Source organism: Apium graveolens, chromosome 3, assembly GCF_009905375.1.
Source record: "Apium graveolens cultivar Ventura chromosome 3, ASM990537v1, whole genome shotgun sequence".
Taxonomy (NCBI): domain Eukaryota; kingdom Viridiplantae; phylum Streptophyta; class Magnoliopsida; order Apiales; family Apiaceae; genus Apium; species Apium graveolens.
In genome coordinates this window covers 42,575,280-42,593,230 of record NC_133649.1, presented here as the reverse complement: position 1 = coordinate 42,593,230, position 17,951 = coordinate 42,575,280, and the positions used below count along the sequence as shown (strand labels likewise).

Sequence of the window (17,951 nt, the reverse complement as noted above, 5' to 3'; positions counted from 1 at the left end):
ACAGGAGATCCCGCTAATCATGTTAAAACGTTCTCTAATGCACTGCCGCTGCAACCCGTGAATGACGCTATTAAGTGTCGGGTCTTCCCTCAAACCCTGTCGGGTATGGCTCAGAGGTGGTATAGTCGCTTGCCCCCAAACTCCATTGGGTCGTTCAGAGAGTTAAGTCAGGCTTTTATTAAGCAGTTCATCAGTGGGAGAGTCCATGAGAAAAGTTCAGCATCTCTTATGAGTATTGTGCAGGGAGCAAAGGAATTTCTGAGAGATTACCTGAATCGTTTCACAAAGGAGGCTTTAAAAGTCCCAGATCTTGATGATAAGGTAACCATGATAGCACTGCAACAAGGAACTAGGGATGAGTTTTTTAAAATGTCCTTGGCCAAACGTCCCCCTGAAAGCATGTTGCAGCTCCAGGAGAGGGCAGGGAAGTATATCAAGGTTGAAGAAAGCATGAGGAAGACCGTAGTAAGTAATGAGCCCACTGGAGGCAAGAAGCGGAAAACTGATTTGGAGTATATTACGAAGGATAAGTATCCTAGAACCGAACAAAATTCTGATTCAACCCCCAAGAAGGGAGGACCTGGGCAAAAGTTCACTGAATACGCTAAGATAAATGCTCCTAGAAGCCAGATTTTGATGGAGATTGAGAAAGATAGAGATATTCGTTGGCCTAAGCCCTTGAAGGCTGATCCCGCCAAGCTAGATAAGAGCAAATATTGCAGATTTCACAAAGATGTTGGCCATGACACCGATGAGTGTAGGCAATTGAAAGACGAAATTGAGTTTCTAATTCGAAAAGGAAGATTGAACAAATATACTGGAGAAGGAGGGGATAGAAACAACAACGTGAGAAGGAACTTCGATGACCGAATGAGAGATCAAGAAGATCAGGGGAGAAATCCCCAACCTAGGGGACCGGTGATAAATTCAATTTTCAGAGGACCACGTCCACGAGGGCCTGTGATCAACACAATTTTTGGAGGACCAACTGCTGCAGGGTTATCCAAGAACTCCAGAAAAGCGTATGCTCAAGAAGTTATGCATATTATTGGGGAAGCCCCGAAGAGGGCTAGGACAGGAGTAATAATGTCTTTTGATGATTCTGATATGGATGGTGTGAAATTTCCCCATGACGACCCGTTGGTCATAACCCCGATAATAGGGAACAGCCCGATAAGAAGGGTCCTTGTGGATAATGGAGCTTCAGTGGATATTTTGCTCCATGATACTTTTTTAAGGATGGGATATAATGACTCCCAATTGACCCCAACCGACATGCCGATATATGGATTCGTAGGAGTGGAATATCCCGTAGAAGGAATAATCAAGTTGCCAACAACCATAGGACAGGAACCAAGGCAAGCAACATAGATATTGGACTTTGTGGTGGTGAAGGCTAGTTCGACCAACAACGCTATCATGGGAAGAACAGGTATACATGCCTTTAAGGCAGTCCCTTCTTCTTATCGTTCAGTTATGAAATTTCCAACTCGAGATGGGATTGGAGAAGAAAGAGGAGATCAAAAAATGGCAAGAAGCAGTTATGTGGCCTCTTTGAGGGCAGATGGAGCTGGGGGCAGGTTCTTCCTATTGAAGATATGGATATCCGAGAAAACGATGAGAAGAGAGGAAAGCCAGCAGAAGACTTGGTTTCGATTCTTTTAGACCCCGAGAATCCTGAAAGGATGACTTTCATTGGAGCCACATTAGAGGAGCCCCTTAGAGGGAAGTTTGTGAAATTTTTGCAAGAAAATAGTGATGTGTTTGCATGGTCAGCAGCTGATATGTCAGGCATAGACCCGGAGCTGATTACTCATAAGTTAAACGTGGATCCAAGCAGGAAGACAATAAAACAAAAGAAAAGAAATTTTGCCCCCGAAAGACAAGAGACTATAAAACAGGAAGTAGAAAAGCTCTTAGAGGCTGGTTTCATTGAGGAGATTCAATTTTCGGAATGGTTAGCAAACCCTGTAATGGTGAAGAAGGCTAATGGAAAGTGGAGGATGTGTATAGACTTCACTGACCTGAATGATGCATGCCCTAAAGACTTTTTTCCGTTGCCAAGGATTGATACTTTGATTGATGCCACTGCTGGGCATGAGATGCTGAGTTTCATGGATGGATTTAGCGGATACAGTCAGATTAAGATGCACAAGGATGACATTCCAAAGGTATCATTCATCACTGACTTTGGTGTTTATTGTTATCTTGTTATGGCGTTTGGTCTTAAGAATGCAGGAGCCACCTATCAAAGGTTGGTAAATAAAATTTTTAAGGATCTTATTGGTAAGACTATGAAAGTCTATGTTGATGACATGTTAGTCAAGAGTCTAGTAAAGACTGATCATATAACCCATTTGAGGGAAGCTTTTGAGATCCTGAGGTACCACAAAATGATGTTGAATCCTACAAAGTGTGCTTTCGGAGTAGGATCTGGAAAATTCTTGGGATTGATGGTCTCAAAGAGAGGAATCGAGGCTAACCCCGATAAAATAAAGGCAATCCTGGACATGAAACCACCAAAAACTGTCAAGGATGTTCGGAAGCTCACAAGAAGGGTTGCTGCGCTGGGACGATTCATCTCCAAGTCAGGAGACAAGTTTCTATCATTCTTTAAGTCACTAAAAAATATTAAGGACTTTGTATGGAGCGAAGAAAGCCAGAAGGCTTTCGAAGAACTGAAGCAATATATGGCACAAGCCCCGTTGTTGGCTAAGCCAGTTTTGAGTGAAGTTTTATTCCTGTACTTGGCTGTTTCAGATAGTGCCTTGAGCGCGGTGTTGGTTAAGGAGGAACTGAAAGTCCAGAAACCAGTATACTATGTCAGCAAAATTCTGCATGGTGCTGAATTGAATTATTCAATTATTGAGAAATTTGCTCTAACCTTGTTAATGGCTTCGAGAAAGCTGCGTCCTTACTTTCAGGCTCATCAGATTGAGGTGCTAACAAATCAGCCCCTGAGAAATATCATTCACAGTCCCAAGGCAAGTGGGAGATTGATTAAGTGGGCAATAGAGCTGGGAGAGTTCGATCTCAAGTATAAGCCATGTACGGCAATAAAAGCCCAGGCACTAGCTGACTTCGTGGTGGAATGTACCATACCCAACCAAGAAGTCGGGGGGCAGGAAGATACCATACCTCAAGACAAGGGAGTCGATAATGGGGGCAAAGAGAAGGATGATAAGGAAAAAGAATATTGGGTTCTCTATTTTGATGGAACATCAAAAATGAACTCCAGTGGAGCAGGATTGATTCTACAAAGCCCTGACGGGTTCTCGATTGAGTATGCCATGAAATTAGACTTCCCAACCACAAACAACGAGGCAGAATATGAAGCCCTGATAGCTGGCTTTGGCCTAGCTGGGACACTTAAAGTCAAAAACTTAAAGGTCCGTGGAGACTCGAAGCTGATCATATCCCAGGTAAAGGGAGAATTTGAGGCAAGGGATGATACGATGGCTAAGTATGTCCGCCTAGTAAGGGCTCTGATGACCCAATTTAATGAATGTCATGTTGAGCACATTCTAAGGGAAGAAAATGCTAAGGCAGATGCGTTATCAAAGTTTGCTTCATCCGAGATAGAAGAAAGTTCAGGAAGTGTGTACTTCCGTGTTTTGAAGACACGAAGCATAGATGTTAAGCTAGTGGCTCCTATAGGCCTGGGGACGTCATGAATTGATCCCATTAAGGCTCACATTCAAACCGGATGGTTGCCAAGCGATGCAACTGAAGCACGGAAGTTAATTGTTCGAGCACTAAGGTACTCTTTAATAGATGGGATTCTGTACAAAAGATCTTTCGTGGTTCCTTATTTAAGGTGTCTCGGGCCCGATGAGGCACGCTTGGCTCTTGAAGAAGTGCATGAATGTATCTGTGGACAACACTTGGGGGGCAGGGCCTTGGCTCATAAGATAACTCGTTTAGGCTTTTACTGGCCAGAAATGATGGCTGATGCCAAAGAATATGTGAAGAAGTGTGACCGCTGTTAGAAGCATGCACCTGTTGTTAGACAACCCCCCGAGATGCTGACCTCTATCAACTCGCCCATTCCCTTTGCTATGTGGGGAATGGACATTTTAGGACCTTTCCCCATGGGCACGACACAAAGGAAGTTTCTGATTGTAGCCATTGATTATTTCACCAAATGGATTGAAGCCAAACCTTTGGCCAAGATCACGACTAAGCAGGTTCCATAATTACTGTGGGAAAATATTATGTGCCGGTATGGAATGCCCCATATCCTAGTCACTGACAATGGAACACAGTTCAACAACGAGGAATTTAAGAAGTATTGCGAAGAAAATGAAATTGAGTTATGGTTCACCTCTGTGGCGCACCCGCAAGCCAATGGGCAAGCAGAGGTAGTAAATCGGATAATCCTGGATGGGCTAAAGAAGAGGATCGAGAAGTCAAGGAATAACTGGGTGGATGAGATACTCCCCATATTATGGGCCTATAGGACTACCTGTAGGGTCACTACTGGAGCAACTCCTTTCATGTTAGCATATGGTGCAGAAGCAGTTGTTCCTGTAGAGATATCATATTCTTCCCCCAGGATTCAAGCCTTCAATGCAGAGGAAAATGAAGAAGGGCAGAGGTTAGCCCTGGATCTAATTGATGAAGTACGAGAAGAGGCACATGCGAATATAGTAGAATACCAGAAAAAAGCTTCGTTTTATTACAACCTAAGGGTTAAAGAAAGATTCTTCAAGCAAGGAGATTTGGTTTTAAGGAAAGTGGAAGCTTCTGGTGTAGGGCAGAAAGGGAAACTTGCCCCAAATTGGGAAGGGCCGTACAGAGTCAAGAGCGTTTAGGGTAGAGGAACCTATAAGCTGGAGACTATGGATGGTTTTGAAGTCCCGAGAACCTGGCATGCACAAAACCTGAAGGTTTACTATGTGTAAGATAGTTGGAATATGATTCTCACTTGTCTGGATGACAAGTAGGTTGAAAAGTACCTTGAAGCTTTGCTTGCGTAGGATTTTATATTCCAGTAGAATTTACATTGTCGAGTTATTATTGATTAGGGTCGAACCCATGCTATGTAAGGTTTTGAAAAACCAGACTTCATATTAAAGAGTTCGAAATTATTTCAACCTATGGATGTTTAAAGTTGTGATAATACTTTTTGTGGTTTTAACAAAAAATCATGCTTTGATCATTGAAAAGAAAAGGAAGACTTTAAGGATTCTTTTATAAGAGTGCACGTTGCACAAATCGAAGGGACAATTAGTTCAAGTTTAAATGCATATTAAGTATTGGAAAGATAAAGTAGAAAGAGGCAAGTAAGAAAAGCAGCATATGAAATAACCCCGAAGGGTAACAAGTTCTGATATAAACAAAGTTCACATATTGTCTAAAAAGAAGATATAAATAAAAAAACTTAGGCCTCGGAAGGCTGGGATTCTTCGAAACCACTATCCGAAGTCTCCTCGGACGTCTCAGTCGTCCCCTCAGAAGTCCCCGTAGAGGTTCCATCAGAACTGCCTTCGGATGCTTTGGATGCTGCGGGAGACGCTGGATTCTGAGGCGCAGCCCTTGGAGGCTCTTCCACCCTGACCTTCTTCACAGCAGGCTCATAATCTTCTTCGGAAGAAGTCTCCTCCTCCCCAGAGCTGGACTCGAGTTTTTTCCTCTTGTGGCCTTGGCTCCCTGACGGGCCGCCCTTGATTAGATCAGCGAGCTTGTCAGTAACACCCCCAAGCTCTGGAACTCGCACATGGCAAGGAAAGGAGGTTTGCTCGAGGACTTTTGGAAATTCATCTTGGATGGCCTCCACAGCAGCATCCCAGCCTTCTTTATAGCTAACTGGGTGTAGGAGGGCATCGTGCTCCACCATTAAGTCCTTGAACTCCTGAGTGTCCATCCAGCCGTCAAAGGCTTTATCCTTCTGAGCCTTCAGGATAACATTTTCAGCCCGGGCCGTTTCCAGGTCAGAAGTGGAAGAGGCAAGTTGATCTTCAAGGGCCTCTATTTTCTGGTTGGCCTCCTCCAACTTCTTGTTAGCGTCCTCCAGGCCAACCTTCCAAACCTTGGCTTGGTGAATCGCCCCTTGAAAGTGGGCGTTAGCCTACAAGAGAAGCAGCAAAAGTATGAGATAAGAAAATCAAAAAGGGCAAGTATGAAGGGCATAGGAAAAGGACGTACCGTCGCCAAAGCCTGGGCTCCGAAAAGCTCGTTCCCCTCTAAGTCCTGTTGAAGGGCAAAGTCTTGATAGTCCACCGGGGAGATGGAATGCTTAGACCATTCCTTGGCAAGCGTCGTGCTGCCAACAATTGAATCCTTGCCCCGGATTCCCCAAGCAGGTTAAAAATAGGCCTCTGGCCTCTGCTTGGTGCGCAAAACTTGGCTGGGGCCTTCTTCGCCTGGTTCCATTGCTTGGAGTAGGAACTCCGGGAAGCGGTCACCAAGGCGCGGGTCTTTAAAGACCTTTCAGCACGCTTCATCCTAGTTGTCTCCAGGTCTTTAGGCTTGGTGGCCTCCTCAATTTTCTCAGCCACTGCAGCAAATAAGATAAGTAAGTTGAGTAATCGGCAAAATAGAAAATGAAGGAAATAAAAAAGTGATATAAGGGAGGAAACTTACTTTTCTTAGGGACGGGAGAGAGGCCGCGTTCTACAAGAACGGTCTCCCTGATGAGGTCCCAAGAATGGGAAGTCCCATTATCTTGCGTCAGGACGTTGAAAGCTCTAGCCTCCTCCTCAGACAAAGTTATATTGTTTGGGCTCCCATCAACGGCAAGCCCAAAAAACGATCGAAATAGGGTGCCCCAATCTCCACCCTCCCAAACGACGAACAAAAAATCTTTCTTCCACCCCAAGTTGTTGTCAGGGATGGACTTCCCGTTCACAATGTGGGGAATAGTAGGGTGCTGGTTTAGAGAAACCCAACCCGGACTTTTATCAGGGCTATTTTTGAACTGGAAAATCTTTCTGAAAACAGCAACGGAAGTGGGGACATTGTGCTTGGCATATTGCGACAGATAGCACAGAATGAGCCTCCAAGAATTAGGGGGGAGTTGGCAAGGGCTGATGCCCACATCAGCTAGCAAAAGAGGAATGAACGGATGAAAAGGGAGTCTGATACCTGCCATTAGAGTATCCCTATAGACGCATAATGCGTCCTTCTTCCACTGGCAGGCCCTATCGGCCGGACCTGCAAGAACCAGCTTGAAAGGTTCCTTGATTTTGAAACAGCTGCTCAACTTTTCCAGCTCCTTGGGATCCCGCAAGGCACTAATATGGTCGTGCGCGTCCAGATGCACATCAGACGGGTACTCATCCCCTTGGGTGTTGATCATGTCGATCAAGGAAGTGTACCTTGATCGAATAGGGAATTCATTGGACTTTCTAGCCACGTTCATCTTGGCCAAACGAGTCATTTTCTTATCAGCCATCTGAAAAAAGGGAGGAATTTTACCTGAAGAAGTGCATACAATGTAAAAGTAAGCACAAGAAGTAAAGGGAGGAATTTTACCTGAAGAAGTGCTCCTAAAAAAGGCTTTGCTACTCCGACTTGCTGTTATTGCTCTAAGAATCTTGGCAGGGGGAGAAAGAAGAAGAACTTAGAAATGAGAAAGTGAGGAGTAGTAGCCTCTCCTCACTCCTTTATATAAGAGGAAAAGGGAAGTTGAAGGGACAAAAGCCCATTAAGGATAGAGGCCCAAAGAAAAAAGCCCAGAAAAAGGAATATTCCAGAATATTCCAAGGAATTCTAGAGAATTCTAAATCAATAAAGAGGCCCAGTAAGATTTAGTAAGGCCCAATAAAGAGGCCCAGTAAGATTTAATAAGGCCCAATAAAGAAGGCTAGGCCCAAATCCAATTAGGATTTGGAAAATACAATACCCTAAATTGTAGCCCTAAAAGATGTAAGGCCCAATGAAGAAGGCTAGTGGAAGACCAGAATTCAGGTCGAAAACCAGGTCGTGAATCCTACCCGAAATCTTTCGAGTAGGCACCCGAAAATAACGGGTAAAAAAGACCAGAATTCAGGTCGAAACCCAGGTCGTGAATCCTGCCCGAAATCTTTCGAGCAGGTACCCGAAAATAACGGGTAAAAAAGACCAGAATTCAGGTCGAATTCCAGGTCGTAAATCCTGCTCGAAATCTTTCGAGCAGACACCCGAAAATAACAGGTATCACATAACTGGATTGAGGTCGAAACTTCGACCAGGAATGAGGTCGAATGAACCACGCATTTTTCAAGAATGGGGTTTTAAAAAAAAACCTAGACTAAAATCCAGGTCGAAAATCGACTAGGATCCTGGTAGAAAACCAGGTCGTAGATCCTAGTCGAAATCCTTCGACCAGGAAGCATGAGAAACGGAGAATTCTCGACTAGGATTCAGGTCGAAATTTCGACTAGGATCCTGGTCGAAAAAGGGCTGGAAATCTGAAAAATCCCAGAAATAAGGATAAATCCTAGAAATTAAGGGAAAAATCCAGAAAAATAAGGATAAATCCCAGAAATTAAGGGAAAAATCCAGAAAAGTAGGGAAAAATCCCGGAGTCAAGGAAAAATTCCTGGAAATTAAGATAATTCCTGAATAAAAGGAATAGAAGTAAATCGTTGTAAACGTGTAGGTCGCTCCACACTTTACGCAAAACGATACCCTGTAAGGGAATAAATGAACTTAACTTTCGCGAAATCTTATACGGTTTCCCAAAAGTTGGGGGGCAAATGATAGGGATAAATAAATCCTGATTACATAATTAAATATTACAGTTTGGGCTGCAAGACCCAATAAGAAGATGTATGATATTCAGACCAGAAAGGTTAGCATGTTGTTTAGGTATGATGGACCAGATCAGGCCAGATGGAACAAAGAAGGCCCAAAAACCCTGTATATTAATTAATTTCGTAATTAATTAATAAGGGAAAAATCAGCTATTGAGAAGAGTCCCGATAAGGATATAAATCCTTGCAGATTAGCCTCAAGGGGACCTAAAAGGATAAGGAATCAGTTTCCTACTATCTAGTACTCCAAAGTCCATTCTAATTATGAGACTTGCCCACCAAGTCTCCTATACCAAGTCCAATTCAAGGACTCCCAACATCTATATAAGGGGCCTCACCCCACAGATCAGAACTACGTTTTTTGGTTTGATTCTCTAATTCACAGAGATACGTAGGCATCTCGTAAAGGCAGAGTTAAGCTACGAAACACGAGAGCAGCCAAATCGAGCCTTGAAGCTCACGTTCCTTAGTACTAAATACAACAATCATATATATTAGTTTTTATTCCATAACAATGTCCTACCTTAAAATAATTAAGAATTTTGACGCTAAATAAAATTAAGAATTTTGACAAAAAATAATGGTTCCTCAAAAGTTAAGAGTGTTAGAGAAAGTACAACAATTTCTTAATAAATTTTTCATAAATATTATAAAATATTAAGTTTTAGTAATTGAAGACATAATTTTGAATTTCAATTCCAACAATATTTTTTATCTTCATTCCTTATTAATAATAATAATAAATTTGAATGAGATATAAAAGGAAGAGAGAGAAAATAACTAAAAAGAAAAGAGAAAATCAATTTTTTATTGATAAAAATAATATAAGGGATGACTTGTGATATCTTAAAGATAAGGTATGTAAGAAGTGTTTTAGTGATATAATAAACCACTAACGGCTCATTTGTTAAACTCTGAATTATTGTTTCTGAATGATTAAAATTTCTGAATAAATAAGATTCTGAATATATTAAGATTAAGATTGTTTGGTAAATAATTTTCTTAAATAATCTAAATGGGAGAATTTGAGGAATGAATTTTTAAACACTTGAGTACAACTAATAACAATATAACAACGATATTAATGATAATTATTATTATTGTAAAGATAATAATAATAGTAATAATATAAATATAAAATAAAGAACATAATAATTATATAATTTAGAGATATCCTTTTCTTAAAAGAGCTGCAAACAAAATTTGATACAAATTATATATATAATAAATTTTATTTTTTATATGATATATAATTAAAAGAAAAGGTGTGCATATGATATGAAATGTGTAAGTATCAAGGATACAGAAGGCCGTCGTCCATGTATTCTAGTTTGAATCGTTAAGAAGTATATTAATTAATAAGACAAAATAAATCAATGTCCACATGATCTTATCTATATATTATAAATTGCTGGATAATCCATACCTAAGGTTTGGTATCCATATTTTGGCTTGGATATAATTTTTAACTTTAATTTGACCCATCGGACTATCCATTTTTAGGTTTGGTATTCATATTAGGTTTATAAAAGATCCATATATTTTGTTATGACCCATTTTAATTATAGAAACTTTGCAATACAGTTATAAATATAAATTATGTTACTTAAGGTAAGTTTTTAATACAAATTTGAAGTAAACTTTAAATTCTGACAGATCTATTTATAGAAATAATCTTATAAAATATATTCCCTCCGTCTCTTCCAATTGTTTACATTTCTGGGGAAGTGTCCGACACGGTGCATAAAAAGTATAGTTATGTAACTTATTTTTATAATTTTCTTTTTCTGAATAAAAGTTAAATATATTAATTTTTATTCAGAAAAATGAAATTGTAAAAAACAATTACAGAACTATACGTAATATGCACCTTAAAATACGTGTCGGACACTCTCTAAAAAATGTAAACAATTGAAAGGGACGGAGGGAGTATAATATAAAAATAACTTATGTAACGAAAGTAGTTCTTAACTAAATTTATCATAATATATAGATGTAATACACTTATATTATATAGATAACTTAATCTTTCAGAATTATATTATTCAATTTTAATTATAAATTTATTTATTTATTTTATTAAACAGTTTTTAAAATACCCGTATGCAAAGCACGGACTATAAACTAGTTGTGCTTAATGAATCCAATAAGTGGTTAAGAAGGATTAAGCCAAAAACAAATGACCCTAAGACATTATTGGAGAAGAAGGATTAAGCCAAAAACAAATGACCCTAAGACATTATTGGAGCTATTGGACTTGCTTTTAACTTAATACACTTATCACATCTCTGTGTTTCAAGAAAAACACCGGTCCTTTCTTATTTTACTTTTATTAATTAAATATTTATTTTTCTTCAAATCTACGTCGCTTTTCTATAATTTTTTATTAGTGAAATTTAAAATTATTATTATTATATCTATAATGAGCAAATTTAAGTAATATTGTTGAAGTTCACATGCAATATAATATTTTAAACTACTAAAAGTTACTAAATATTTTAATAATATTTGAAGAAACTTAGTAAAATACTATTGTACTTACTCTAATTACCGAGTGAAGATAATTTAATAAACAACGTGCTTCTTTACTTTTAAAAGCAAAAATTAAAAAATATAATTATATTTTGCTTGTTTTGTAAATATTCTTATATATTATTTTTAAAATAATTAGAGGCATTATGAAGATATAGGTAGAATGAGGAGGTATTAGCGAACTTTCTTACGTGAAATACAGAAAAATATACTTGTATAGATGTTATATGAGTTCCCGGCAGTTTTGGTAATGATTAATCACGCTATAACAATAAAAGTTACGTAGCATGATACGAATTTTGAGGATAATTAATACAGTTTTGAATTTGTGAGAAAATTAAAAAAAAAAGTTATTAAAAATATATAATGACAATAGGATCGTATTCACTTGAATACATATTATCTTTCTTTAATTATTCTGAATATCTTTCTTAAGAAAAAGCATTTTGAATTAAAAGATCCTATCTATTTTGTCAAAAAAAATAACAAATTTATTTCGGGAATTAAAAAAAAAATTGAAAAAGAAAGGAAAAATCTCAGATACCAGATATCCAGCAGATATGTGCAACCCGAGCCGCCACTGAACATTGTCATACGTAAACAACATACAGACATACATACATATCTCTTGTCTCTCTATACCATAATTCACCACACTTCCAAAACCAAACATCCTCTGAAACACGACTCAAAATGTCCATTACAACAAACATAATAACCCCATGTCCATCTCTCTCACCCTCTTTCAAATCAACAACCTTAAATTCATCAAGAATCCCACACCACCGTTCAATCTCAGCCATTCAATCCACCAAAACCCCATTAAAATGGAGTCTCGAGTCCTGGAAAACCAAGAAAGCTTTACAATTACCGGAATACCCTGATCAGTACGAGCTTCATAAAGTTCTCAAGAAACTTGAGAGTTTCCCGCCAATTGTGTTTGCTGGGGAAGCTAGGATGCTTGAAGAGAGATTAGGTGAGGCTGCTATGGGGAAAGCTTTTTTGTTGCAAGGCGGGGATTGTGCTGAGAGTTTTAAGGAGTTTAGTGCTACTTATATTCGAGATACTTTTCGTGTTCTGCTTCAGATGAGTGTTGTGCTTATGTTTGGTGGCCAAGTGCCTGTTATTAAGGTTTATTTATTCCTAACTATGCTCATTTTTCATGTGTTGTTTATGAAACATGGATATTTGTGTTACATAATGTTAAATGTATACTTGTGTTGAATATTTGGGCACTCAAATACTTGTACTTGAATAGAGGATACTTGCACAACTTTAATTTAGGTTGATTATTGAATTTAATGATTTTAATCAGAAAATAGAGAAAATGTTCACCCTTATTGTTTTTTCAATTCTTTGTGCCTTGTCAACCTATGGTTTTGTTGAAGATTGATTCATGAACATTATATCAGCTACCCCCTAAAAATATTGCTTTACCGGTCCCATTTTTTAAATCTAATGTAATTAGATTATGCAGGTTATTATTGGTTCTGAAATTTCTACTATAAGATAATTATTTCCATGGTACTTTGTTTTTTAAATTTATTAGCATAGTTAAGTACGGCAGTATTGCATGTTTGAACTTCGTCACATGCAACATATTACATCACTTTGGCGATTTTTCTTTTAAAATGACCGGCATCTTTCCAAATTTAAGGAATCAGAAGTAGTGAGTTTTATAGTTAAGATATGCAAGGTGCCACATTTAAAAGTAGCAGGTTTCTAAGTTGAAAAATTCTGCCAGAAAAAGCAAGTGTAGCGGGTTTTGAATCAAAGGGATGCAATTTTCCACACTCACAAGTTTTGTTATGTGCCAAACTCTTGGGATGCAAAGTGCAATTTACTCCTTGATAAGTTTATGTTTTGGAGTACAACTGAAATATTAAAGGATTGCTGAACTGTTTTTGTGGATGTCTAGGTTGGAAGAATGGCGGGTCAGTTTGCCAAGCCTAGATCAGACCCATTTGAGGAAAAGAATGGAGTCAAATTGCCAAGTTACAAAGGAGACAACATAAATGCAGATGTTTTTGATTTAAAATCAAGGACTCCGGACCCTGAAAGACTAGTGATGGCATATACTCAATCTGTGGCAACTCTGAACCTTCTAAGGGCTTTTGCCACTGGAGGTTATGCCGCAATGCAGAGAGTCACCCAATGGAATCTGGACTTCGTGGAAAACAGTGAGCAGGGAGACAGGTGAGTGAAGAGCATAACACTTTTTGTTTATTATGTTTCTATTTGCTTGTGCATTTCGCAGGTCATGATTATGTGGCTATATATGTACCAGTCCCAGAAAATGCTCTACATTCCTCAGGATTCAAGTAATTGAATCAAACTGATTTGAAATTGAGGGTTTGCTGAGTTGAGTTGTATATTCATCACTTCATCTACACAAAGATCACTTGTCTTGCTCACTTCTTTTTTGGGAAATTATAACATCACAGTTGTTCTTATAAACTTTAGGGTTTTCTGCCTTCGTACTATGTTAATATTCAGGTTTTGTGTTCAGGATAATTCTTTTCATTTAATGACACCTCAAATTGTTATATGATATTCTGGATAAGACTTCACGAATTAACTTGAGAATGATTATTGTAAGATCTCAGGTCAATCTAAGGCTGGCAGTTTCATGTTCTGTCAATTCACAGGTACCAGGAATTAGCTCGCAGGATTGACGAGGCCTTGGGATTTATGGCTGCAGCAGGAATCACCCCTGACCACCCTATCATGGCAACAACTAACTTTTGGACATCACACGAGTGTTTGCATTTACCTTTCGAGCAGGCCCTCACTAGAGAGGATTCAACCACTGGCCTTTACTATGATTGTTCTGCTCATATGGTATGGGTTGGCGAACGGACCAGGCAACTAGATGGAGCACATGTAGAATTCTTACGAGGAATTTCTAATCCCCTTGGTATTAAGGTATTATTCCATGCTTTTCTACATATTTGAATGACTCAACTACTTAAATTCAGTCATTGACAATATATAAAGGTTACTGGTTTTTGTTCTTGCAATCACTTTCACTTGTTCTTTGAGCAAGGAGATGTTGGAAAGCACATTAATGTTTCCATCTGACAGTTGTTTTGTATGTGTACAGTTCTAGTGCTTATGTATACTTTTTCAGTTTTGGTGCCTTGTTCATGTGGTATATCTTTCTACCATCCAAATGATATATATTGAAACTTGTTTCGCAGGTGAGCCAGAAAATGGATCCAAAAGAACTAGTTAAGCTTGTTGAAATATTAAATCCTAGTAATAAGGCTGGAAGGATCACTGTAATTGTAAGAATGGGAGCTGAAAATATGAGAGTCAAGCTACCTCATTTGATCAGGGCAGTGCGGGGAGCAGGACAAATTTTGACTTGGGTCTGTGATCCAATGCATGGAAACACCATCCAAGCACCCAGCGGACACAAAACACGGCCCTTTGATGCAATTTTGGTATGGTCTTTTCGAAATAACTTATTTGGTCATTTTAATTTCAAATTTTCGAACTCACCAAAAGTATTGATAATTTTCCTCAATTCTAGTTTTAACAGTGAACCTCTAGGAAACTACATCGACAGACCTGTATGAAAAGTGATAAGTTTCTATGTTACAAACCTATTAATGGAGTAGGTACTATTGTTAGGATCACATCCACAATGAAATGACTTTGATAAAACACAATAATGCTCAGTTGAGTTTGAGTGTGTGTGGGCATATGCAGGTGCTCAATTTTTTTCTGAATACAAATGTTTATCATGTTTTTAGAAATCAAACAGACTCTTTAATTTAAAAAATTATATATTTTTTAAGTGTGCTGTATTTATATGCAGACTCATAGTAATATACAATTATACATTACTCCATTTTCTTCTGTTCGTAGTTAATGGATTTTATAAATACAAGTGATAGAATTGGAGGAAGAGAGAGGTATATGGAAAAATGACATAAGGAATCAGGCCTGAGAATCTTGCATTATTATTTCCTCTACATCTTCATATGGTGAAACCAGAATTAATGGTGCAACTGCAACTGTATAATTAAACGATAATAGGTTTGAACATGGCTTTTGTCGTGGCAGAGCGAGGTGCGAGCTTTCTTTGATGTGCATGAGCAAGAAGGCAGCTATGCTGGAGGTATTCATCTGGAGATGACAGGTCAGAATGTGACTGAGTGCATTGGCGGCTCACGAACTGTGACTTACGATGACTTGAGTGCTCGTTACCACACTCACTGTGACCCAAGGCTCAACGCTTCTCAGTCACTTGAGCTTGCCTTTATTGTTGCTGAACGACTGAGGAGGAGGAGAATCAAATCTCCAAACTCACTATTCCCGAGTATTTAGGTTTGATGTATAATTACATCTCTTACATTACTTTTTGTTGAGCGGTACTTTGTGAACTGAGAAGTCCATGGGATTGACTATCCAATTCAATCTGGATGGCCAACGTTTTAAGTTTAGATTGTACTACATTTGTGGGAAGATTTAAATAAAAGGCCATTATGGCTGCAAGAAATATATTTTTGAGCCAAATGCAAAAACCCGAAAAGGTAAGACTGATACTTTTATAAGCTTTGCCTTTGCAGTATGTATTGTTTTGAAATATCTGCAGGAGGCGATTATAAATGTCAATATATTTACAACTTGAATTCATCGGATTCATAGATAGAATAGAGAAGGTGCCCTAGTTATTTAGGGCGAGCCTACATATTTTTAGAACTGGGTAACTAGTGGGTAGTCAGAAGGGTCGTTTAACATATTCATCTACCTTATGCTCTAAGAATATCTGACTGACTGAAGTGAAACATAAGTCATTGACATCTAGTAGGTGAATGTTTTTGATGAACTGATGCCAAAAGATGAGGAAGGAAAGTCTATTAGACATGTGATGAGAGGACCAGAACTCCAAATCATTTAGGAATGAGTTGTCTAACAGTAAATCGTACTTGTGCCAATCTTGTTTCAGACTTTTCAGTCCAATCAACAATAGATACCAAAGAAAACTTGATGCCTTATTAATGTATACAACACTGAAAATACATGGAAACTGACCTCTGATATTAAAATTACAACTTCTTGAAGAACTCTCTCAAAGCAATATTTGTAGTGCTGTAGCCACCATCTACTATGAGGTTCAGGCCACTCACATACTTCGCCTCATCGCTTCCCAAGTACAATGCAGCAGCAGCTATATCCTCTGCCTCCACCGTTGCATCTTTCAAATTCGCAATATCTGCAACAAAAGCCTCCACCTTTCCCTTGTCACTAACTCCTAGACCTTTCATTAGCATTGGAGTGACCACTCCAAATGGAGATACACAATTAACTCTGACCCCGTAACCCCCCATCTCCACACACAAATTCTTTGCCAGACCCAAAACGGCATGCTTTGAAGCAGAGTAGGCATGTGGAACATCTCCATATGTGACTGATGCAACACTTGAAGTGAACAAGATGCTGCCTCTTCTAGCAGGAACCATGACTCTAGCCGCGTGTTTGGCACACAAGAATGCACCGAAAACATTAACATCAAACACTCTTTTGAAATCTTGGTATTCTGTTACTGAAATCCTTGGATCATTAAAACCAGTGATACCAGCATTACCAAACATAATATCAAGCTTACCATGTTTGGCCATGGTTGAATCAACCAAATTTTCGATATCAGATTCATTAGTAACATCACAGTGAACAAAAGTGAGAGCTTCTTGGTCTTTGCATAGGGAATGGCCTAGTTGGTCTTGAACATCAGCAATCACCACCCTGGCACCATGCTGCACAAATAAACGTGCCGTAGTTCCACCAATGCATCCAGCACCACCAGTGATTACAGCTACTTTACCCTCCAACCTACAAAACCAGAAGTAATGTATTCAGTCAGACGAATATTAAGGGACTTGTAAGAAATAAATGGCAAAGCTGGTTACCTTTTGGCAATGGGAGCTAAAAATGAAGAAAGTTTCATGATCATAAGTTGTTGCAATGAAGGGGGGAAATATCACCTTGGCTACTTGTACCAATAAACTCCTACCAATCTAGCAACCATTTTTTGATCTGCAACTACATTAAATACAAAAGAATAATGCCTTGTATATGTGTTTGGGGATATTATAACATCTTTTTTCAATGATAGCTTCTTCTATTTTGAGTAGTTGGAATGTCTTTCAAATAAGCATCTTTTTCTAACAAACTTCAGGGTGAACGAGAATCAACTATAAATAAGTCTTTATCATTCCGGTTATTTCATCGGGTTCTTTACCCCCGATAACTTAAAATGGACATATGGTATCATCGTCGAAAGTGAAATATATACTATGTGAACTAGTAAATGATATTCTTAAAGGTCAATCCTGTCGAAGCTTCGACATCTATTTTTCGTTGTTAAATTAGTAGCTAAATTTCATCTCCAATCTACATCTAAAGATACTTGTTTGTCAAATTTTTATGATATGAGCTTGTGATACAACTGCTGGATCAGGGTTTACTTATAATTATTATTAATATATTGTTGTTGCCCAATGCCCGTGATTAGGAAAAAAAACAAAAAAGTTGTTGAAACGACTGGATTAAAAAAAAAACTATGCTCTCCAGACGGCAATTTGATCATAGAAAAAGGACTACCACTGTAGTAGTACTACACCATAAACAAACAGGGAAAAAAATGAAAAGCTCATTTTTGTAGCACATGCT

The 17,951-nt window shown here is 38.5% G+C and overlaps 2 protein-coding genes across 2 annotated transcripts; one reads left to right on the top strand and one right to left on the bottom strand.

The window, feature by feature from the left end:
* Positions 1–11,853: 11,853 nt before the first annotated feature.
* On the top strand, positions 11,854–15,779 carry LOC141712197 (phospho-2-dehydro-3-deoxyheptonate aldolase 2, chloroplastic-like). Its single transcript, XM_074515038.1, has 5 exons — positions 11,854–12,401; positions 13,189–13,466; positions 13,919–14,195; positions 14,471–14,716; positions 15,342–15,779. Exons 1-5 carry the CDS (start codon positions 11,964–11,966, stop codon positions 15,603–15,605), a joined length of 1,503 nt encoding a protein of 500 aa, XP_074371139.1. The 5' UTR covers positions 11,854–11,963; the 3' UTR covers positions 15,606–15,779.
* Positions 15,780–16,104: 325 nt separating this feature from the next.
* Positions 16,105–17,429, bottom strand: LOC141710692 (short chain aldehyde dehydrogenase 1-like). Its single transcript, XM_074513236.1, has 2 exons — positions 17,189–17,429; positions 16,105–17,111 (listed from the first exon to the last, which is right to left on the bottom strand). Exons 1-2 carry the CDS (start codon positions 17,230–17,232, stop codon positions 16,328–16,330), a joined length of 828 nt encoding a protein of 275 aa, XP_074369337.1. The 5' UTR covers positions 17,233–17,429; the 3' UTR covers positions 16,105–16,327.
* Between the last annotated feature and the right edge of the window lie 522 nt (positions 17,430–17,951).